The sequence below is a fragment of the Gigantopelta aegis genome, chromosome 12, assembly GCF_016097555.1.
Source record: "Gigantopelta aegis isolate Gae_Host chromosome 12, Gae_host_genome, whole genome shotgun sequence".
Lineage (NCBI taxonomy): Eukaryota > Metazoa > Mollusca > Gastropoda > Neomphalida > Peltospiridae > Gigantopelta > Gigantopelta aegis.
Window position 1 is genome coordinate 14,521,738 of NC_054710.1, and position 25,333 is coordinate 14,547,070.

At 36.6% G+C, this 25,333-nt stretch overlaps 1 protein-coding gene across 1 annotated transcript in view; it reads left to right on the forward strand.

Moving 5' to 3' along the window:
• The first annotated feature begins 2,922 nt into the window (after positions 1–2,922).
• LOC121385847 (zinc finger protein 208-like) overlaps positions 2,923–25,333 on the forward strand; it is a 44,848-nt gene continuing 22,437 nt past the window's right edge. Inside the window, exons 1-3 of the mRNA XM_041516636.1 lie at positions 2,923–3,030; positions 6,912–8,486; positions 20,950–20,965. Coding sequence (XP_041372570.1) covers positions 7,250–8,486; positions 20,950–20,965 — 1,253 coding nt within the window. The 5' untranslated portion in view covers positions 2,923–3,030; positions 6,912–7,249. The remainder of the gene's footprint in view (positions 3,031–6,911; positions 8,487–20,949; positions 20,966–25,333) is intronic.

A 25,333-nucleotide genomic window follows, 5' to 3' on the forward strand; every position in this document is an offset into this window, starting at 1 on the left:
AAACAGAACAGAACAGAACTTTATTACACCCAGGCCGTTAGGCAACGGCATATAGGGAAACATGAACAACAATGTTTTACATGACAAGATAGGACGGGGTTTATAGGAGACTGTTAAACAATAAATCTTATAAGTATATAATATAGAAATGGATATATTCAATAATACAATACAACATAAAGCTTCGAGTGGTGTGGTATATATTGATACAGATTGATCTATGTTCTTCTTAATTTATCATTAATTATTTTAATTAATTTACCGAGTTTTCTTAGGACACCTATTTTATTACCGGTAAATAATTCTTTAAATTTCAGGGTACTATATAAAAATATTGTTTTAGGAAACATTTTCGGGGTTCCTTAAAGAAGGCACAAGAGAATAAATAATGATATCCATCGCCAATATCACGAGTTACACGTGTGCATAATCGATTTTTTGTAGGGGTGTTATTTGCTATTTCAATTGTGAGGTAGTGATCCAGTCATTCTTTCTTAATTGATATGCAGTAGAGATGTCGGGACTGAATGGGTATTAGTATTCCTGAAGGTGTGAAGATCGGTTATCTGCTGCACCTTAATCGCTGTTGTTAAAATATCCCTTTTCTATAATAGTAAAACTTTACTGTGACCGCTTAATACAGGTATTTTACCGATTTGGGATCTGATTTAGGTGGCCGCTGCCCGCGTTAGACAGGTGACCGCTTATTACAGGTGCATTTACATTATAAATCGTTTGGGAGGAAAAAAGTGGCCGCTTAGGGCAGGTGACCGCTTAGTACAGGTGGCCGCTAGGACAGGTTTGACTATATATATATATATATATATATATATATATATATATATATATATATCATATAAAATCTTACATTTTCAGTGCATCAAAGTATGTGATATTTTTCAAATCACATACTTTAAGAATTTGATAACTTTCCAAAATAGATGTAAATTAATTAAAGTCACGGCACTACATTTATTGACATTTAAGCAAACGTACTTGGGTGACACTCCATAATTGACGTATGCATTTCAAAGTCATCAAATAAAAACATTTCAATAATAATTTTACACTGATAGCTGTGCAGCCTTCAAAAAAATAAATAAAAAAAAACGTTAAGCCCTAGTTTATTTTGATGTAAGGACATCCAAAATGACGTCATTCGAGTTTGACGTCATTTCCATTCAAAAATACACCGCGCTACATATTCTTACGTTATTTGAATATCTAGTAATGACGTTATATCAAGCTTGATATTATATGATAAAGCGATTATTACCCTCGTGTGTTTCGGTATCGTCAATATCATATATTAGGAATAAAATTAACATATTATGCGAGCCTCTGACGAGCATAATACAATTTTTATTCCTAATATATTGACTATACCGTGTAATTTGTGTAACTAATACAGTTTTTACAGTGTGTAACCAAATGTATTAATAACAAAATAACAAATGTGGCAGCTAAGATTAAATGTCAGTTGTCCCCATCCCATCTTTCCAGAACTATCAAAGTAGCAGAACTAACTACACACACAGATAGCCAACATCAAATGAATCTAATACAAAGTAATATTACCAACAGACATGCCCTACTAGACAGGTATTATCATGTAGATACCCCCATACACTGACATCCATCTGCGTATGCCATTGTCTTACGAAGGTAACGTGGGGCAAGGGAACACGTGTCAATTTTACCATTTAGTATTCTATATGTGTACTAAGACTTATTTTGACAATTTCACTAAGAAACAAAATTCCGATGTGTAGAGTCTTACACGCGACACGACACACGCACGCACGCACACACACACACACACACACACACACACACACACACACACACACACACAGCGATATATTTCACATTTGGTTTGTAACCTACTAAAAATGCAAACACATGATGCAATGATTTTCGATCTCGTTTAAGAAAATGGATCTCTGTAACAATTCCTCTTTCTTCTTTTATTTAATGCTTAATTTGTTTTATTTATTTAATTATTATTATTTACATAAAATAAAATAAAGATACTGGTTAGGCTACATGACCAGGAAAATAGTTCTTGAGTATGAATAAATAACACGAAGGCCAAACTCGCTTCAGAAAACGTTGATACACGTAAACAAACAAATACATTACAATACTGAAGTAACAATTACAGTCATACTCGTAAAATTGTATTGTACGAATTGTTTTAGCCAGTGTGACCTCTTCAAAAGAGGAATCACATAAGGCAAACATCTCGTTATTTTTGTACCCCTATTCTTCATATACAGTTGTATAATTCACCAACCCCTTTCACTTTACTGGGCATAGTGTTTTGTCAACTGGACCTGAGCGGGAATGTATGAGTCCGGTGTTTACAACGTCGCCATGCGTGTCAGCTGAAATTGTCTGCCAGCGTAATTGTCTGCTAGAAAGTGGCTGTTAGAATCCGCTCGGTAAAGTTGGACTTTTTTTCCCTTTAATTCAAAGTGAAGATCGTTTAAAAGTAAGTATTCCTTGGTCTTAGTGAGCTCGAAATAGATCACAATATACGATTAGGGTGGGAAAATGTGATAGTAATCGTTATTTTGACCACAATTTCGTTCCGAGCAAAATTCCTCGGAACCGTTGTCCAGAAACTGCTAATGGCGGAATGGCTAGGCAAGATAACCCTCGCCGCGAGGTTTATCTTGATGAACTAGGCTTTCCAGAGACAGGCCCCGGGACGGACATGTATGAAACTCTAGTGATATATGAGCATGTAAAAATTATTCGCACTCGCACTCCAACACTAGGGGGGTGGGGGGGGGGGGGGGGGGATCGTTGTCCCCCATCCCCCACACCCTTCCTCGCAACAATGATAATAGCCGTCCGCGGTGAGTATGGTCCGAACAGCGGGTCAGATTAGTGTGTCTATTTCCGCTTACTTTGTCACTGAAACTTTGTGTTGACTCGATTATTTTTCTCATGGTGAATTTAGTTTATTGGTATAATTTGTTGTATTGTGCGATTATAAACAAAAAGGAACGATTCCAATATCAGGTGGGTAGCCTATACTGAAAAAAATATGATGATATGCACGCACTAGTGGTTTTTGTAATTTTATACGTAAACTGATATTTACTTTCGGACTATACTTGTAACTTGATAACCGAAATGAAACACTGATTCGGACTGAGTCGAATGCAATATCAGATTAAAAAATCTTGGATGAATAGACAGCAACGCCGGCAGTTCTATCGTCCCGAGTTACACATGGCTGATATAAGACCAATTTAGTTTGTTTTGGTTAACGACACCACTAGATCACTGATTTATTAATCATTGGCTATTGGGTGTCAATCATTTGATAGTTTTGACATATAATCAAGACAAAACCAGATACATATTTTGCGATTATAACCTTTAACACAGAGCAACGATTTAACATCAGGTGGGTATACTAAAAACAATTATGATGATATGTATGCACGTGTGGGTTTGGGTTTTTCCATTTTATACACAAACTGATATTTACTTTCAGGCTATACTTATATACTGATAACCGAAATGAAACACTGCTTCGGACTGAGCGGAATGCAATATCGGGCTTTTAAAAATCAACACATAATCTTAGAAAAAAAGAAAGAAAGAAGTGTTTTATTTAACGACGCACTCAACACATTTTATTTATGGTTATATGGCGTCAGACATATGGTTAAGGACCACACAGATTTTGAGAGGAAACCCGCTGTCGCCACTACATGGGCTACTCTTCCGATTAGCAGCAAGGGATCTTTTATTTGCACTTCCCACAGGCAGGATAGCACAAACCATGGCCTTTGTTGAACCAGTTATGGATCACTGGTCGGTGCAAGTGGTTTACACCTACCCATTGAGCCTTGCGGAGCACTCACTCAGGGTTTAGAGTTGGTATCTGGATTAAAAATCCCATGCCTCGACTGTGATCCGAACCCAGTACCTACCAGCCTGTAGACCGATGGCCTGCCACGACGCCACCGAGGCCGGTCATAATCTTAGATGAATTGACAGCAACAAAGGCAGTTCTATCGTCCCTAGTTAAACATGGCTGATATAAGACCAGTTTAGTTTGTTTTGGTTAACGACACCACTAGATCACATTGATTTATTAAAGCCGCACGCCCTAGTTCCATCCAGCGAAAATAAATTATAATTTGGTTAATCTACAAACCTGTAACACACGTTTTTATCAAATGGAGTGAAAAAGAAGGTTTTATATCGATAAATACCATGGGAATCCCCATGTCCCAATTGCTTGAAATAATTTTGAAAGTTAGTATTCTGATGTCACCGGTAGATGTCGCTCGAAGCACAACAATGCCTACGTCACGACAAATTTCACAGAGTGCGCACAGACTTGGGGTGCGTTCCTTTCACCTCTCCTGGACATGTTCCAACTGTTCTGTCCTGGTTGTATCCCGAATCCAGATATCGTAAGACTTAGCAAAATTATTGGTTTTAAGGGTTTGTAACGTTTTGTATTGAGATACTTACTTGTCTGAACTTTATTGTTACTGAAAATGTTCAACGAACTGTGTAGAAAAATCTCACAAATGAACAACAAGCAAACGACAACAAATCGGATGTTGATTGCGCGAACCGTGCACGAGAAAACAAACCGAACCAAAATGATAACGGTCACGTGGTATACCAACGTCTGTGACATTGAAATGGGAATATCCCCTCTAAAAATAGATTAGACCTTGTCTGCTCAACGGTTTTTTCTCAGAGGCCCGTGGCATTTTATGAAATACGAAAAATGCATTTTGTGGTATTACAAACACCAGGATTACCAGGATTACCAAAAAACACTTCATGTGAATGGAAATGTATATTCTAAATAATAAACGGTAAGTAAAGTGCAATTTTATTTGTGAAAAAAATGGGTTTAATAGCGAAAAACAACGGCGTAATGGTTAACAACTAGGGCGTGTCCCTTTAATCATTGGCTATTGGGTGTCAATCATTTGGTAGTTTTGAGATATAAGCAGCCACATATTTCCATTAGTAGCAAGGGGTCTTTGATCTACACCATGCGACAGACAGGACAACACACACTTTGATATATCAGTTGTCGTGCGTTGGCTGGAACGAGAAATAGCGCAATGGGCCCACCGACGGAGATCGATCCTATACCAACCGCGTATGAGGCATACACTTTACCACTGGGTTACGTCCCGCCCAGTTCTACCAAACCAGAGTCCAGCTACATTTTAATACAAAGTAATTCATAGAAATTCGACTGTCTCTTATTCAAGATTTGATTGGATCGTACAGTTGTTCATTGTAAGTAATTATTTCATTTCACTGCAGGAAAAAGGAAGAAAGAAAATGTTTTATTTAACGATGCACTCAACACATTTTATATACGGTTATATGGCGTCATACATATGGTTAAGGACACACAGATATTGAGAGAGGAAACCCGCTGTCACCACTTCATGGGCTACTCTTTTTCGATTAGCAGCAAGGGATCTCTTATATGCACCATCCCACAGACAGGGTAGTACATACCACGGCCTTTGATATACCAGTCGTGGTTCACTGGGTGGAACGAGAGATAGCCCAATAGGCCCACCAACAGAAATCGATCCCAGACCGACCGCGCATCGAGCGAGCGCTTTACCACTGGGCTACGTCCCGCCCCCTCTGCAGGAAAATGTATTTAATAACATCGTTTTCAAATTTCTCGACCGACCTCGGTGGCGTCGTGGTAGGTCATCGGTCTACAGGCTCGTAGGTACTGGGTTCGGATCCCAGTCGAGGCATGTTTTTTTTTTAATCCAGATACCGACTCCAAACCCTGAGTGAGTTCTCCGCAAGGCTCAATGGGTAGATGTAAACCACTTGCACCGACCAGTGATCCATGGTTTGTGCTATCCTGCCTGTGGGAAGCGCAAGTAAAAGATCCCTTGCTGCTAATCGGAAGAGTAGCCCATGTAGTGGCGACAGCGGGTTTCCTCTCAAAATCTGTGTGGTCCTTAACCATATGTCTGACGCCATATAACCGTAAATAAAATGTGTTGAGTGCGTCGTTAAATAAAACATTTGTTTCTTTTTTTCAATTTTCTCGTTAACAAATCTCAACCAGTCGGTCCCCTCCACAAATATTCACTTACCTTCGCCACACCTTCATATGTCTGATCATTATGCTTTACTATTCAGTGCACGGCTCAGAAAATTGCGAGAACGATCGTTTCGTTCGCGCGTTGCTCGCGCAAATCTAATTTTGTGTAACCTTTTTTTTTTTCTTCTTCTTTTTTTTTGCAACATTTGGAGCACCATTTTCTTGGATATGACGTGTTACGTAAAAATGAAATGGGTTACCTGGATTTATTTCTGCGTAACCGATAAATGGGTCACGCAGATTTTCAATTCTCAGAGACCTGAAGTACCAACATGTCTTATATGTCGTTTTTTTTTTTTTGTTTTTTTTTTTTATTCAATTAAATTGTTGTAGAATATTTTTAAATAGATATTTTCTGAAGCAAGATTTGTTTTGACAATTGCTTAATTAATTGAATTGACGTTTTTTTTTAAATGTTTAAGCATTTAATAATAAACATTCGTTTTAGGTAATTTGCTTGTGTTCACGTTTAATTTTGCATTTAATAATTATTTAATATAATTGTTTTAAAGTACTAACGAAAGCACCTATAACATACTTACATAAATTAAATCAACTAAATTGGAAATTTTCTTTCATGCCCATGATTACTAGTCGTGACGCCGACACCGTCAGACTGATTGTGCCTGATTTCAAAACTGCCGCCATCGCTGCATGACGTTAAACTGTCACCAAAGTTTGCATGGTGTCAAAACGATGTGCCACCAAAGTGTGTGTGTCTGTGTGTCTTTCTTAGTTTCTGTTTTATCAATTCATTAGTGATTTTCTATTTCAGTCCCAGCTGTATAGATACTAGTACTGCAACTTTGAAGGCACGCCAGATGTTTAATGAGGACAGAGTAGACTCTAGTCTGGCAAACATCAGCTGAAGATCATCATCTGGAAAGCAACATGTCGCTCAGGGATAAACGACGTTTCGAATGTGAAGTCTACTCAAAGAGTTGTAAAGCCAAGTCTCTTCTAGAAATGCACATTAGAGTTCATTCTGGCGAATGACCTTTCAGGTGTGGAATGTGCTTAAAGGATTTCTCAACCAAGGCTAACATTAAAAGACACATGCAGATCCACACTGGAGAAAAACCTTTCAAATGTGAAGTGTGTTAAAAATGTTTTATGCGTTGTTACGATTTAAAACAACATATGATGATTCATAAAGGCAACAAACCTTTCAAATGTGAAGTATGCACGAAATGTTTTAAGCGTCGTTCCGACTTAAACCTACATACGTTGACTCACACAGGCAAGACACCTTTCATATGTGAAGTCTGTTCCAGATGCTTTTCACAGAGTTCCAACTTAAAGAAGCATATGTTGATTCATACTGGGGAGAAACCTTTCAAATGTGAAGTGTGCACAAAATGTTTTACACAGAGATCCATCTTAAAGCAGCATATGTTGATTCATACTGGGGAGAAACCTTTCAAATGTGAAGTGTGTACCAAATGTTTTAAGCGTCGTTCCCACTTAAACCTACATATGTTGATTCATACAGGCAAGACACCTTTCAGATGTGAGGTCTGTTCCAAATATTTTTCACAGAGTTCCAACTTAAAGAAGCATTTGTTGATTCATACTGGCGATAAACCTTTCAAATGTGAAGTGTGCACAAAATGTTTTCGACAGAGTTACAGCTTAAAGAAGCATATGTCGATTCATACTGGCGATACACCTTTCAAATGTGAAGTGTGCACAAAATGTTTTCGACAGAGTTACAGCTTAAAGATGCATATGTTGATTCATACTGGCGATAAACCTTTCAAATGTGAAGTGTGCACAAAATGTTTTCGACAGAGTTACAGCTTAAAGAAGCATATGTTGATTCATACTGGAGATACACCTTTCAAATGTGAAGTGTGCACAAAATGTTTTCGACAGAGTTACGGCTTAAAGAAGCATATGTTGATTCATACTGGCGATAAACCTTTCAAATGTGAAGTGTGCACAAAATGTTTTTCACAGAGTTACAGCTTAAAGAAGCATATGTTGATTCATACTAGCGATAAACCTTTCAAATGTGAAGTGTGCACAAAATGTTTGACATGTAGTTCCCTCTTGAAAAAACATATGTTGGTTCATACTGGCGAGAAACCTTTCAAATGTGAAGTGTGCCCAAAATGTTTTTCACAGAGTTCCAACTTAAAGACGCATATGTTGATTCATACTGGGGAGAAACCTTTCAAATGTGAAGTGTGCACAAAATGTTTTAAGCGTTATTCCCACTTAAACCTACATATGTTGATTCATACTGGCGAGAAACTTTTCAAATGTGAAGTGTGCACAAAATGTTTTACACGGAGTTGCAACTTAAAGAAGCATATGTTGATTCATACTGGGGAGACACCTGTCAACTGTTAAGTGTGTCCAAAATGTTTTGCATGGAATTTCAGCTTAAAGCAGCATATATTGATTCAAACTGGGGAGAAACCTTTCAAATGTGAAGTATGCACCAAATGTTTTACACAGAATTCCAGGTTAAAGCAGCATATATTGATTCCTACTGGGGAGAAACCTTTCAAATGTGAAGTATGCACCAAATGTTTTACACAGAGTTCCAGGTTAAAACAACATATGTTGATTCATACTGGTGAGAAACCTTTCAAATGTTATGTGTGTCCACAATGTTTTGCATAGATTTTCAGCTTAAAGCAGCATATGTTGATTGATACTGGTTAGAAACCTTTCAAATGTGAAGTGTGCCAAAAAGGTTTTGCTCTGTGTTTCAGCTTAAGATAACATATGTTGATTCATACTGGGGGGAACTGAACTGAAGATGTAGATTGAGTGACATGTTTCTAGACAAAAAAGTGTGTATCCATCTCCGATGAGGATTGTGTGACTGAATGAAAAGAAGTAGACAATAATCCAGCTTTTAATTATTTATTCATTGATTTTCTTAGTTGACTCAAAACATATATTAACTGTATTTTAAGACTATATGTCAGAATTAACAAATTACCTCCAGTAGTCGATGTTAATTAATGTTAGTGCGTATTTTCTTGTATCGGGTTTAAGGTATTATAGATTTACAAAATGCTTCATTATATCATAATTGTGTATTACTTTAGTGTTCTGATTTAACAATACTACTACTATCACTTTTGACTGTTAACTTGTTTTATTCGGTGACTGATAACCTAATAACCAACGTGATGGACTCACTGTATCAACCAGTAAAACTAACATCGCAGACATTTGTATATTATTTATTATATATATACTCTAAAACAAATACTAGGGGAACCTGAAATATTAATGTTAATATCAACTATTAAACCGAACATACGTTTTGACCACAGACATCCTAGTAAAGAACGTTCAGTTCTGTTTATCAATATACCGAAACACATTCCATAGTTTGCACATGCACCACGCGGTTGCCCCGTACACGTGCGTGGGGTGTCATTCTCGATTTTGTCAGTTTCCACGAAGGTCCATTAATCACTGTTGTTATTGTTTTGTTTTTAGTCATTTTTATTGTTTGAATTTGCGATTTAATAATGAAAAAATTTCTGACCCCAATCATCCTCAAGATCTTTGGTGGTCATGAAGCCTACTGTAATACTGAACTACCGGTTGTAATGTTTGCCCAATTAATTCACCATTATCATATAACCATTCCCCACAGCTAATATACCTTACAATTTTGGCAGTATAGGTATATAGATATATATAGAGACACATACATATACATAGGCATAGACATAGACATAGACATAATATTATATATATACGATCTTGCATTTTCAGTGCATCAAAGTATGTGATATTTTTCAGATCACATACTTTAAGAATTTGATAACTTTGCAAATTAGATTTAAATTAATCAACGTCACTGCACTAGATTTATTGACATTTAAGGAAACTTAATTGGGTGACACTCCATAATTGGCATACACATTAAATAAAAACATTTCAATAGTAATTTTACACTGATAGCTGTCCAGCGTTCACAAAACAAAATAAAAAACGTTAAGACCTAGTTTATTTTGATGTAAGGACATCCAAAATGACGTCATTCGAGTTTGATGTCATTTCCATTCAAAACTACACTGCACCACATATTCTTACGTTATTTGAATATCTAGTAATGGCGGACTGGAATTAAAGTTGCTTGTACAGTTTACAAAAACACGTTATATTAAGCTTGAGATTATATGATAAAGAGAGTATTACCCTCGTGTGTTTCGGTATCGTCAATATCATATATTAGCAATTTGTATTCCTAATATATTATATTGACTATACCGTGTAATTTGTGTAAGTAATACAGTTTTTCTATATTACTCTTGTAGTTAAATTGTTAATCAATTACCCACAAACAAGTATTAAATCTAAATATATAGTCGTATATTATATTTTTGGATTCTGATAAATTTGGTTATAACTTTTTACTAACTAAAAAAGAGTGTGTAACCAAATGTATTAAAAACAAAATAACAAATGTGGCAGCTAAGATTATATGTCAGGTGTCCCCATCACATCTTTCCAGAACTATCAAAGTAGCAGAACTAACTACACACACAGATAGGCAACATCAAATGAATCTAATACAAAATAGTATTACCAACAGACATACCCTACTAGACAGGTATTATCATGTAGATACCCCCATACACTGATATCCATCTGCGTATGCCATTGTCTTATGAAGATAACGTGGGGCAAGGGGACACATGTCAATTTTACCATTTATTATTCTATATGTGTACTAAGACTTATTTTGACAATTTCACTAGCAAACAAAATTCAGATGTGTAGTCTTACACGCGACACCACACACAAATAAATACATTACAATACTGAATACTAATCACAATCATACTCGTAAAATTGTATTGTACGAATTGTTTTAGTCAGTGTGACCTCTTCAAATGAGGAATCACGTAAGGCAAACATCTCGTTATTTGTGTACCCCTATTCTTCATATACAGTTGTGTAATTCACCAACCCCTTTCACTTTACTGGGCATAGTGTTTTGTCAACTGGACCTGAGCGTGAAAATGAATGAATTAATGTGTAACAACACCCCAGCACAAAAATGCATATCGGCTATTGGGTGTCACAAGATCCCTTTCAATTAATGGGAAAATGTATCGTATTTTTTGTAACTCTATTCTTCATAGATGTCTTGGGCACTCGGGCAAGACATTTCTTGCCTTACCTAATAACGACCTTGACCACCCCCCCCCCCCCCCCCCCCACACACAGACTTAAAAACACGCTCCAATGTGCAAACTCTTAATCGCGACACCACACACACGCACACACACACACACGCGTGCGCGCCCCCGTTCCGCATCCCCGGCGCTATATATTTCACATTTGGTTAGTAACCTACTAAAAATTCAAACACATGATGCAATGATTTTCGATCTTCTCGTTTAAGAAAATGGATCTCTGTAACAGTTGCTCTTTCTTCTTTTATTTAATGCTTAATTTGTTTTATTTATTTGTTGATTATTATTTACATAAAATAAAATAATGATACTGGTTAGGCTACATGGCCAGGAAAATAGTTCTTGAGTATGAATAAATAACACGAAGGCCAAACTCGCTTCAGAAAACGTAGATGTACGTAAACAAACAAACACATTACAATACTGAATACTAATCACAGTCATACTCGTAAAATTGTATTGTACGAATTGTTTTAGTCAGTGTGACCTCTTCAAAAGAGGAATTACGTAAGGCAAACATCTGGTTATTTGTGTACCCCTATTCTTCATATACAGTTGTGTAATTCACCAACCCCATTCACTTTAAAGGGACATTCCTGAGTTCCTGCTATATTGTAAAATGTTTCCGACTAATAAAATATTTCTACGATTAAACTTACATATTAAATATATTTTCTTGTTTATAATATCAGTGTCTATATTCAATGTCTTTCTGGTCGTCTTAATATTTGTAAGAAGCCCAAACTGGATTTTGTATTCAAATAATTTCGTACGTACAAAAAAATATATTTTAGGAAATAAAATAAAATTTAGGCTAGTGCAAATATTAGAACGATCAGAAACACGTTTAATATACAGCCACTAATATGTTATGCAGGAAAATATATTTGATATGTAATTACAATCGTTAAAAAGTCTCTGTTAGTCGATAATCTCTTCAAAATTGCTGAGAACTCAGGAATGTCCCTTTAATGGGCATAGTGTTTTGTCTACTGGACCTGAGCGGGAAAAGATCCCTAGCAATTAATGGAAAAATGTAGCGGATTTTTGTAACTCTATTCTTCATAGATGTCTTGGGCACTCGGACAAGGCATGTATCCCCTACTTTTTAGCAGCAGCGATGGTATTTATATATTTGTGTGTGCCTCCCACCCAGCCCCCACCCCACTCTTTTTGGCACCTTTCTGCACCCGTGATCGGTTATAATCAGTTTGCACAACCGATCAACTTTCAACTTTCGATTACACAATCGGTTATAATTTCATGAACATAAGAAGAATATGAGTTATAAGCATCGTGCACCTGTTGTCGTGTCGTCTGGGATACACCCAACAGATCAACAATGTACCGTTAATAACTATGTAAGATCATTTGATCTTATGTATACAAAAACACAAACACCAATCCCAAACAATTTTACATCAGTTCTATTAGTTAAAATATTCTCAAACAATCGATTGTGGATTTTCATTATCGGTCGTCACATCAACTGGTATATCAAAGGCCGTGCTATCTACTATCTAGCCCAAGTATTCTGACTGTAAGAGAGATAGACGAACATTTCAAAGGTTATACACTCTCATTACAATGTCCGTCTAGCTCTCTTACAGTCAACTTACTTGGGCAATCTAATTAAAATTAGCTCCACTGGTTAATTACTATTACCTGTGGATCTAACAGCACCCCGTTGGAGGTCATGTCCAGTTGACTTTCATTCGACCAGTCAAAACCTTACTTGCAAAATCATGCCAGTGAGCCCAGTGGTCGGTCGGGACAGTGCGCGGTCGGTCTGGGATCGATCCCCGTCAGTGGGCCCATTTATTTAACGACACACTCGACACATTTATTTACGGTTATATGGCGTCAGACATATGGTTAAGGACCACAAAGATATTGAGAGAGGAAACCCGCTGTCGCCACTGCATGGGCTACACTTTTCAGTTAGCAGCAAGGGATCTTTTGTATGCACCATCCCACAGACAGGGTAGTACATACCACGGCCTTTGATATACCAGTCGTGGTGCACTGGCTGGAACGAGATATAGCCCAATAGGCCCACCGAGAGGGATCGATCCCAACCTGGACATGGGAGTCCATGCAATGCTGTTAGATCTACTGGTAGACCAGTAGAGCTAATTTGAATCAGATTGCGTACTCGGACTGTCTATTATCTTGTTTGTGGAATGGTACATATAAAAGATCCCTTAGAGTTAATAAAAAAATATGTAGCCTGTTTCCTGTCTAAGGTTATACTCAAAATTATCATATGTTTGACATCCAATAGCCGATTATTAATAAATGAATGTTCCCTAGTGGTGTCGTTAAACAAAACAAACTATATCTGAAGATACTGATAAACACAAAACTAAATTTTCTAGACCTGGTCCTGTGCTTATAAACCTTAAAGTCTGGACTTTAATAAAGTCCAGACTTTAACGTCATGGCAACGCCATTCAAATAGCATTACGTTAAAGTCTGGACTTTAAGTCTAGACTTTAAGTTTTATAAGCACGGGCCCTGATGTCAGAATGATGCAAATACATGTTCTATAGGCCAATTTTGTCCGAATGCCTCCATTGTTTTTAACGGATTGAGTTAATTTTCTCCACCAGCAGGGGATAGTTGTCCCTTATCCCCCACACCATGCTCCGCAATGATAATAGCTGTCCGCATTGGCTATGGTCCGAACAGAGGGTCAGATTAGTGTGTCTATTTCCGCTTGCTTTGTCATTGAAACTTTGTGTTGAATCTTGGTGAATTTAGTTTATTAACTTAATTTGTTGTATTTTGCGATTATAAACTTTAACACAAAGCAACGATTTAACATCAGGTGGGTATACTAAACAAAACAAATGATAATATGTATGCACGAGTGGGTTGTTTTGGGGGTTTTTTTCAATTTATACACAAACTATACTGATAACCGAAATGAAACACTGCTTCGGACTGAGCGGAATGCAATATCGGACTTTTAAAATTCGACACATAATCTTAGATTAATAGACATCAACGACGGCAGTTCTATCGTCCTGAGTTAAACATGGCCGATATAAGACCAGTGTAGTTTGTTTTGGTTAACGAGACCACTAGATTACATTGATTTATTAATCATTGGCTATTGGGTGTCAATCATTTGGTAGTTTTGACATATAATCTTCAAAACGAAACCAGCTACATATTTCCATTAGTAACAAGGGGTCTTTGATATACACCATGCGACAGACAGGACACACATACCACAACCTTTGATACACCAGTCGTGGTACATTGGCTGGAACGAGAAATAACGCAATGGGCCCACTGACAGGGATCGATCCTATACCAAGCGCGTATGAGGCGAACACTCTACCACTGGGTTACGTCCCGCCATGTGTTACCAAACCAGAGTTCAGCGACATTTTAATACAAAGTCGTTCGTAGAAATTCGACTGTCTCTTATTCAAGATATTTGATTGGATCGTACAGTTGTTCATTGTAAGTAATTATTTCATTTCATCTTGCAATTTGGTATCTGACTGTGGTGTTTGTATATTCAACGTATACAAATGTTGCATCCTGAACAAAAATGCATTTAACAAGCTGTGCACCCTAACGGCCTTAACGAGGCCAATCACGTGGACATATAGATCGGACTTTAAACTTTTAGACCTTCGTTCAAAAGTTTGTCGAAATTACTTCTATTTTTTAAAATTAAATTATACTGGTTGATTAATTAGCCATCACTCGATCATGCAAGTTCACAATGACCTTGACCTTGACAATAATCTCTGTACATGGCTCTGAATGGAGTTTTAATCAAAGTTAGCACTGAAGGAAAGTTGGTTTTGGCCTATAATTCATACTGTAAAGATTTCAATAATTTCTTTTTACATGGTATCTGACTTGCCATATACAACTGCTCTTAAATATGGTATTATATATAGGCAACCTGAACTAAGATTTTAATAGCAATTTATTTTTATATTAAAAATAGCATGTGCCAATAGTGGGTTAATGTCTTTAGTTTCCATTAACATTGTTCATTTTTTATGTATGAAATTCTAAAAACTCAAATTTGTAAAGAAGTTGATTTTTATTGTCATTTTGACATATTTATAGGGTGCTAAGTTATGTTTTAGACAAATTTGTAGTTTTATGCAAAATTTAAAGTAAATTTGAAGAAAAACTTTACCAAAAACATAATTAAAATTGTTGTCACTATTGTGCCTTCTGTTCTTATTTGTACATAACAATAAGATCATTTTTTTTCTCTTAATAATCACTTAGTTAGCTCTCATGAAAAGCATTTTGAGTTTATACTAGATTCAGAACCAATTTTTTTCAGATTTGATTATCTGCCTTGGATTAAGTTGATAATTTATTTTATTGTTGAAGCTGTATTACCTAATGTTACTAGCTAAATAAAATGCTGGATTACAGATTGTAGGAATACATCTAATGTACATATTGTATTCATCCGGATTAGAAAATAAAGCAAGAAAATAGATGTTCGGGTAATTTTGTCACTTAAAAATAGTTTTTTTCAGTAATTAATCAAAAATAAATGTGTTAAAGCTGCATCATTATTCCAGATATCACAACTATTAAAACCTCCAACTACAGTAGGCTATAAATAAAATATAGTCAGGAATATTGGTGGCTGCCGATAGTTTTGATGGTTCATTATGAAAATCAGCATGGTCGATGGATTTGAAATTCCCACACCTGGTAACTTGAAGACACCCACACCCAGCATACAGGATTTCCTCCCCAACACTAATGTTCAGGACATTAAGTCATTACTTCATACAGGTACAGTCATGTTTGTGTTTACTTCCTCAGACATTGTATTTTTTTAATACTGATATTTCTTTGATGTGCCTGTTAAGGTCTTCATAATCTTGGGGTCAATCAAGTGCATGTGTTTTAATGGAATTCTTTAAAGGGGTAGAGGTACTCTGACTATCTTTGTTGTCTCTACATATATACCTGAGTACACACACCCAACTGAAAGTAAATATCTTCAGGAGTTTTATTTTAAAACATTTTGTTGTTTAATATGACATATTGCATTTGTACAAAACTATATGCAATATATATTCTTTTTGAGGTGTACATTATATTAGGTTGCACTGTAGAAACAACAGTTTCAGTGAGGTGGTCAGTTTATGTCAGAATACACCAGATCCTGGTTGTCATAAAGACACATAGCTGGACACTTTTTGAAAAACGTATGTTATCAGTATACGTAGTACTAAACCAAATAACTTCCGGCTGGATCAAAGTTCGAGGTGCACCCAACTTTTGATAGAGAAGTGAACACCACAAGTCCTGTGATTGGTTATAAATGTGAGTGTGTTGGTTGTAAAAAATAATAGTTTCATCTGGGTAAAAAAAAATTGCAATTTTATTTCATCTAGTACCAATGTGTCAAGTAGCCTTGTGCTTGAAACATGTATGGGGTACCTGTAAAAAAAAGTACTCGAATTTTGTGCGAAACTAGGGTAGTCATAGACGCTACCCGTTATCTCAGAAACGAGCAGCTTGACCCCCATTTTTTTCTGATTCACTTTAAGTGTAAGGGGTGGTAGTATTTATATCCGTGACTTTTATGTCGGTTGATACGTTGCAGGTAGGAGTTTTAGCCACATATGTTACTATTGTCGTCTATGGGATTTGATTTGGTAGTATACACCCTATAGCACATATTCGGTGCATAATAAAAAATATTATGATTTTGTCATTTTTTAAAATTAAATTATACTGGTTGATTAATTAGCCATCACTCGATCATGCAAGTTCACAATGACCTTGACCTTGACAATAATCTCTGTACATGGCTCTGAATGGAGTTTGAATCAAAGTTAGCACTGAAGAAAAGTTGGTTTTGGCCTATAATTCATACTGTAAAGATTTCAATAATTTCTTTTTACATGGTATTTGACTTGCCATATACAACTGCTCTTAAATATGGTATTATATATAGGCAACCTGAACTAAGATTTTAATAGCAATTTATTTTTATATTAAAAATAGCATGTGCCAATAGTGGGTTAATGTCTTTAGTTTCCATTAACATTGTTAATTTTTTATGTATGAAATTCTAAAAACTCAAATTTGTAAAGAAGTTGATTTTTATTGTCATTTTGACATATTTATAGGGTGCTAAGTTATATTTTAGACAAATTTGTAGTTTTATGCAAAATTTAAAGTAAATTTGAAGAAAAACTTTACCAAAAACATAATTAAATTTGTTGTCACTATTGTGCCTTCTGTTCTTATTTGTACATAACAATAAGGTTGTTAAACATATACTTAGATCTCCAGATCATTTTTTTTTTCTTAATAATCACTTAGTTAGCTCTCATGAAAAGCATTTTGAGTTTATACTAGATTCAGAACCAATTTTTTTCAGATTTGATTATCTGCCTTGGATTAAGTTGATAATTTATTTTATTGTTGAAGCTGTATTACCTAATGTTACTAGCTAAATAAAATGCTGGATTACAGATTGTAGGAATACATCTAATGTACATATTGTATTCATCCGGATTAGAAAATAAAGCAAGAAAATAGATGTTCGGGTAATTTTGTCACTTAAAAATAGTTTTTTTCAGTAATTAATCAAAAATAAATGTGTTAAAGCTGCATGATTATTCCAGATATCACAACTATTAAAACCTCCAACTACAGTAGGCTATAAATAAAATATAGTCAGGAATATTGGTGGCTGCCAATAGTTTTGATGGTTCATTATGAAAATCAGCATGGTCGATGGATTTGAAATTCCCACACCTGGTAACTTGAAGACACCCACACCCAGCATACAGGATTTCCTCCCCAACACTAATGTTCAGGACATTAAGTCATTACTTCATACAGGTACAGTCATGTTTGTGTTTCCTTCCTCAGACATTGTATTTTTTTAATACTGATATTTCTTTGATGTGCCTGTTAAGGTCTTCATAATCTAGGGGTCAATCAAGTGCATGTGTTTTAATGGAATTCTTTAAAGGGGTAGAGGTACTCTGACTATCTTTGTTGTCTCTACATATATACCTGAGTACACACACCCAACTGAAAGTAAATATCTTCAGGAGTTTTATTTTAAAACATTTTGTTGTTTAATATGACATATTGCATTTGTACAAAACTATATGCAATATATATGCTTTTTGAGGTGTACATTATATTAGGTTGCACTGTAGAAACAACAGTTTCAGTGAGGTTGTCAGTTTATGTCAGAATACACCAGATCCTGGTTGTCATAAAGACACATAGCTGGACACTTTTTGAAAAACGTATGTTATCAGTATATGTAGTACTAAATCAAATAACTTCCGGCTGGATCAAAGTTCGAGGTGCACCCAACTTTTGATAGAGAAGTGAACACCACAAGTCCTGTGATTGGTTATAAATGTGAGTGTGTTGGTTGTAAAAAATAATAGTTTCATCTGGGTAAAAAAAAAATGCAATTTTATTTCATCTAGTACCAATGTGTCAAGTAGCCTTGTGCTTGAAACATGTATGGGGTACCTGTAAAAAAAAGTACTCGAATTTTGTGCGAAACTAGGGTAGTCATAGACGCTACCCGTTATCTCAGAAACGAGCAGCTTGACCCCCATTTTTTTCTGATTCACTTTAAGTGTAAGGGGTGGTAGTATTTATATCCGTGACGTTTATGTCGGTTGATACGTTGCAGGTAGGAGTTTTAGCCACATATGTTACTATTGTCGTCTATGGGATTTGATTTGGTAGTATACACCCTATAAAAGGTAATTTCATCCATGTGGATTTTAGCCAAGCTTATGGGGGCCCTCTTTGGGTAAATATTGCAAACGTCAAATTTTATTTCTTTTATTTTTAAAAACATTTTTTAGGCGGGTGTGTGTAAAAATGTATATGCTAGTGTTCTGAAAAGCAATATATAAATTGATCTGAGTGTCTAACATTGAGTTTCCCATTGTAAAAGATCAACTCACTACTTCCCCTCCTTGTATACAAATGTTACTTTTTAGTATCAGACCGGCCTCGGTGGCGTCGTGGCAGGCCATCGGTCTACAGGCTGGTAGGTACTGGGTTCGGATCCCAGTCGAGGCATGGAATTTTTAATCCAGATACCGACTCCAAACCCTGAGTGAGTGCTCCGCAAGGCTCAATGGGTAGGTGTAAACCACTTGCACCGACCAGTGATCCATAACTGGCTCAACAAAGGCCATGGTTTGTGCTATCCTGCCTGCGGGAAGCGCAAATAAAAGATCCCTTGCTGCCTGTCGTAAAAGAGTAGCCTATGTGGCGACAGCGGGTTTCCTCTAAAAAAATCTGTGTGGTCCTTAACCATATGTCTGACGCCATATAACCGTAAATAAAATGTGTTGAGTGCGTCGTTAAATAAAACACTTCTTTCTTTTTTTAGTATCAGCGATTTATATATATCTTGAACACAGGCTTAGGAATGTGCCAATTAATTTTTTATTTTATATTTCTCCTTTTCTAATAAGATGTTTATAAATAGGAAATACATCTTTGACGACGGAACAAAACAGAACAGAACTTTATTACACACAGGCCGTTAGGCATCGGCATATGGGGAAACATGAACAATAATGTTTTACATGACAAGATAGGACGGGGTTTACAGGATACTATTAAACAACAAATGGTATACGTATATACTATAGAAATGCATATATACAATAATACAATACAACAGAATGCTTCGAGTGGTGTGCTGTATATTGATACAGATATATCTACGGTCTTAATTTATCATTGATTATTTTTGAAAATTGCCTAATGTATTCCAGTTAGGGAATACCCTTGAATTACCATCTTGCGGTCTGGAAATTTTATTGGGTACTGGGGTTTTGATGTCAAATAAAATATAAACGCCTAAAACGGAGGCTTTATTTACTTTATTTAACATTTAGTAGATTAAATTATTTGTTTTTTTCCGCGGCATAATCAAATGCCAATCGTCTGGCCAATCGATTTTTACCGGCTCAGTTGACGTGTGAATGTTTTTTTCAATTTGTGTTTTTTTATTCGCGATGCGAGAATCACGCGGCCACGAGATCCAAGCTTTTTCATCGCCATATTGGAAAAGAAAGTTTGTCACTTTTTGCCGCTGAGTATTTAGCAAGTTCAGGGAGCGTGTCAAGTTAATGAATCTATTGTAAACCCACAAAGATGGTTCGCACTTGCGTGTTTAACGACCAGTGGAAACTCGGTACGGTCCTGGAATTTTGGTAAAGTTGACCTGGAAAGTGCTTGAAAAACCCTGGAATTTTGACTTCCTTTAAGTGTATGAACCCTGATATTGATACAGATATATCTACGGTATTAATTTATCATTAATTATTTTTAATTAACTTGCCGCTGTTTTGTTAGGGACACGTATTTTCATACCTAGGCTGTTAAATAATTGTTTTGATTTTAGGGTACTGGGATCCAGATGTAAATATTGTTTTAGGGAAGAGTCATTTTTCGGGTCATACTTAAAGAATTTACAATTGTTTAAATAATGATATTCATCGTGTAGCTGAGTCCATTTAGAGTTACATATGTGCCTAATCGATTTTTTGTAATGGTGTTATTTGCTGTTTCAATTGTGAGGTAGTGATTCGTTGTTCTAATTTTGATTATTGTGATCCACAGTTTTTCTGGCATTATGGTGAGGTATTTTTCCAATGATACGTTATCTTTAGAAATGAGGTACGTTTTCGCTGTAGACGGAAGTTGCAGTATTATTGTTCCACGGTTTAAGATACTGGCCATGCTCTTTTAACTTGATTTGTTTAAGAACTTGTGTATTTGTTGAGAATCCTTGGAAGATTCACGTGTCTGTCATACATAGGCTGTTAAATAATTGTTTTGAATATGTTGGATCCATGTGTAGCTGAGTCCATTTAGGGAAGAGTCACGTGTCTGTCATACCTAGGCTGTTAAATAATTGTTTTTAATAGGTTGGATCCATGTGTAGCCGAGTCCATTTGGGGAAGAGTCACGTGTCTGTCATACCTAGGCTGTTAAATAATTGTTTTTAATAGGTTGGATCCATGTGTAGCCGAGTCCATTTGGGGAAGAGTCACGTGTCTGTCATACCTAGGCTGTTAAATAATTGTTTTTAATATGGTGGATCCATGTGTAGCCGAGTCCATTTGGGAAGAGTCACGTGTCTGTCATACCTAGGCTGTTAAATAATTGTTTTGAATATGTTGGATCCATGTGTAGCCGAGTCCATTTGGGGAAGAGTCACGTGTCTGTCATACCTAGGCTGTTAAATAATTGTTTTGAATATGTTGGATCCATGTGTAGCCGAGTCCATTTGGGGAAGAGTCACGTGTCTGTCATACCTAGGCTGTTAAATAATTGTTTTGAATATGTTGGATCCATGTGTAGCCGAGTCCATTTGGGGAAGAGTCACGTGTCTGTCATACCTAGGCTGTTAAATAATTGTTTTGAATATGTTGGATCCATGTGTAGCCGAGTCCATTTGGGGAAGAGTCACGTGTCTGTCATACCTAGGCTGTTAAATAATTGTTTTGAATATGTTGGATCCATGTGTAGCCGAGTCCATTTGGGGAAGAGTCACGTGTCTGTCATACCTAGGCTGTTAAATAATTGTTTTGAATATGTTGGATCCATGTGTAGCCGAGTCCATTTGGGGAAGAGTCACGTGTCTGTCATACCTAGGCTGTTAAATAATTGTTTTGAATATGTTGGACCCATGTGTAGCCGAGTCCATTTTGGGAAGAGTCACGTGTCTGTCATTCCTAGGCTGTTAAATAATTGTTTTTAATATGTTGGATCCATGTGTAGCTGAGTCCATTTAGGGAAGAGTCACGTATCTGTCATACCTAGGCTGTTAAATAATTGTTTTTAATATGTTGGATCCATGTGTAGCTGAGTCCATTTGGGGAAGAGTCACGTGTCTGTCATACCTAGGCTGTTAAATAATTGTTTTGAATATGTTGGATCCATGTGTAGCCGAGTCCATTTGGGGAAGAGTCACGTGTCTGTCATACCTAGGCTGTTAAATAATTGTTTTGAATATGTTGGATCCATGTGTAGCCGAGTCCATTTGGGGAAGAGTCACGTGTCTGTCATACCTAGGCTGTTAAATAATTGTTTTGAATATGTTGGATCCATGTGTAGCCGAGTCCATTTGGGGAAGAGTCACGTGTCTGTCATACCTAGGCTGTTAAATAATTGTTTTGAATATGTTGGATCCATGTGTAGCCGAGTCCATTTAGGGAAGAGTCACGTGTCTGTCATACCTAGGCTGTTAAATAATTGTTTTTAATAGGTTGGATCCATGTGTAGCCGAGTCCATTTAGGGAAGAGTCACGTGTCTGTCATACCTAGGCTGTTAAATAATTGTTTTTAATAGGTTGGATCCATGTGTAGCCGAGTCCATTTAGGGAAGAGTCACGTGTCTGTCATACCTAGGCTGTTAAATAATTGTTTTTAATATGTTGGATCCATGTGTAGCCGAGTCCATTTAGGGAAGAGTCACGTGTCTGTCATACCTAGGCTGTTAAATAATTGTTTTGAATATGTTGGATCCATGTGTAGCCGAGTCCATTTGGGGAAGAGTCACGTGTCTGTCATACCTAGGCTGTTAAATAATTGTTTTGAATATGTTGGATCCATGTGTAGCCGAGTCCATTTGGGGAAGAGTCACGTGTCTGTCATACCTAGGCTGTTAAATAATTGTTTTGAATATGTTGGATCCATGTGTAGCCGAGTCCATTTGGGAAGAGTCACGTGTCTGTGTCATACCTAGGCTGTTAAATAATTGTTTTGAATAGGTTGGATCCATGTGTAGCCGAGTCCATTTAGGGAAGAGTCACGTATCTGTCATACCTAGGCTGTTAAATAATTGTTTTCAATATGGTGGATCCATGTGTAGCTGAGTCCATTTAGGGAAGAGTCACGTATCTGTCATACCTAGGCTGTTAAATAATTGTTTTTAATATGTTGGATCCATGTGTAGCCGAGTCCATTTAGGGAAGAGTCACGTATCTGTCATACCTAGGCTGTTAAATAATTGTTTTTAATATGGTGGATCCATGTGTAGCTGAGTCCATTTGGGGAAGAGTCAGTGTCGGCTGTTAAATAATTGTTTTGAATATGTTGGATCCATGTGTAGCATTTTAGGGAAGAGTCACGTATCTGTCATACCTAGGCTGTTAAATAATTGTTTTTAATATGGTGGATCCATGTGTAGCTGAGTCCATTTAGGGAAGAGTCACGTATCTGTCATACCTAGGCTGTTAAATAATTGTTTTCAATATGGTGGATCCATGTGTAGCTGAGTCCATTTAGGGAAGAGTCACGTATCTGTCATACCTAGGCTGTTAAATAATTGTTTTTAATATGGTGGATCCATGTGTAGCCGAGTCCATTTAGGGAAGAGTCACGTGTCTGTCATACCTAGGCTGTTAAATAATTGTTTTGAATATGTTGGATCCATGTGTAGCCGAGTCCATTTAGGGAAGAGTCACGTGTCTGTCATACCTAGGCTGTTAAATAATTGTTTTGAATATGTTGGATCCATGTGTAGCCGAGTCCATTTGGGGAAGAGTCACGTGTCTGTCATACCTAGGCTGTTAAATAATTGTTTTGAATATGGTGGATCCATGTGTAGCCGAGTCCATTTGGGGAAGAGTCACGTGTCTGTCATACCTAGGCTGTTAAATAATTGTTTTTGAATAGTTGGATCCATGTGTAGCCGAGTCCATTTAGGGAAGAGTCACGTGTCTGTCATACCTAGGCTGTTAAATAATTGTTTTTAATATGTTGGATCCATGTGTAGCCGAGTCCATTTGGGGAAGAGTCACGTGTCTGTCATACCTAGGCTGTTAAATAATTGTTTTGAATATGTTGGATCCATGTGTAGCCGAGTCCATTTGTGGGAAGAGTCACGTGTCTGTCATACCTAGGCTGTTAAATAATTGTTTTTTAATATGTTGGATCCATGTGTAGCCGAGTCCATTTAGGGAAGAGTCACGTGTCTGTCATACCTAGGCTGTTAAATAATTGTTTTGAATATGTTGGATCCATGTGTAGCCGAGTCCATTTGGGGAAGAGTCACGTGTCTGTCATACCTAGGCTGTTAAATAATTGTTTTTAATAGGTTGGATCCATGTGTAGCCGAGTCCATTTAGGGAAGAGTCACGTATCTGTCATACCTAGGCTGTTAAATTTTTGTTTTTAATAGGTTGGATCCATGTGTAGCCGAGTCCATTTAGGGAAGAGTCACGTATCTGTCATACCTAGGCTGTTAAATAATTGTTTTTAATAGGTTGGATCCATGTGTAGCTGAGTCCACTTAGGGAAGAGTCACGTATCTGTCATACCTAGGCTGTTAGGTTGGATCCATGTATAGCTGAGTCCATTTAGGGAAGAGTCACGTATCTGTCATACATAGGCTGTTAAATAATTGTTTTTAATATGTTGGGTCCATGTATAGCTGAGTCCATGTATAGCTGAGTCCAGTTAGGGAAGATTCATGTATCTGTAATAAAGATATAGATTTGTTTCTTTGCCGTACACAATTCTAGTCCAGAAACTAATCATTCGTTGTTGGATAATTAATTTAAGTGGTGTACGTCCTAGTTCTCCATATGACATGAGTATTGTCTTTTTTAACAGGGAGTAAACGTCTCAGGAAATGTGTGTATAATTTCAATAATATCTGTGTTTTCGTAGCCCCATATAAAAGGATAGGTAATACCATAGTGTCAAACAGTTTTAACTTGCATTCTGTTGATTGATTTTTATCCTTACCTTTAGCTAGAAGGAAATACTTTGCTTTTGTTGCTTGTGTTAATTTGTTTTCCCATTTATTGAATTAGCTTTAGATAAAACGAAATACTTTGCTTTTGTTGCTTGTCGGTGTGTCTTTTTTAACAGGGAGTAAACGTCTTAGGAAATGTGTGTATAATTTTGATAAAATCCGTGTTTTCGTAGCCCCATATTTAGCACCCATATAAAAGGATAGGTAATACCACAGTGTCAAACAGTTTCAACTTGA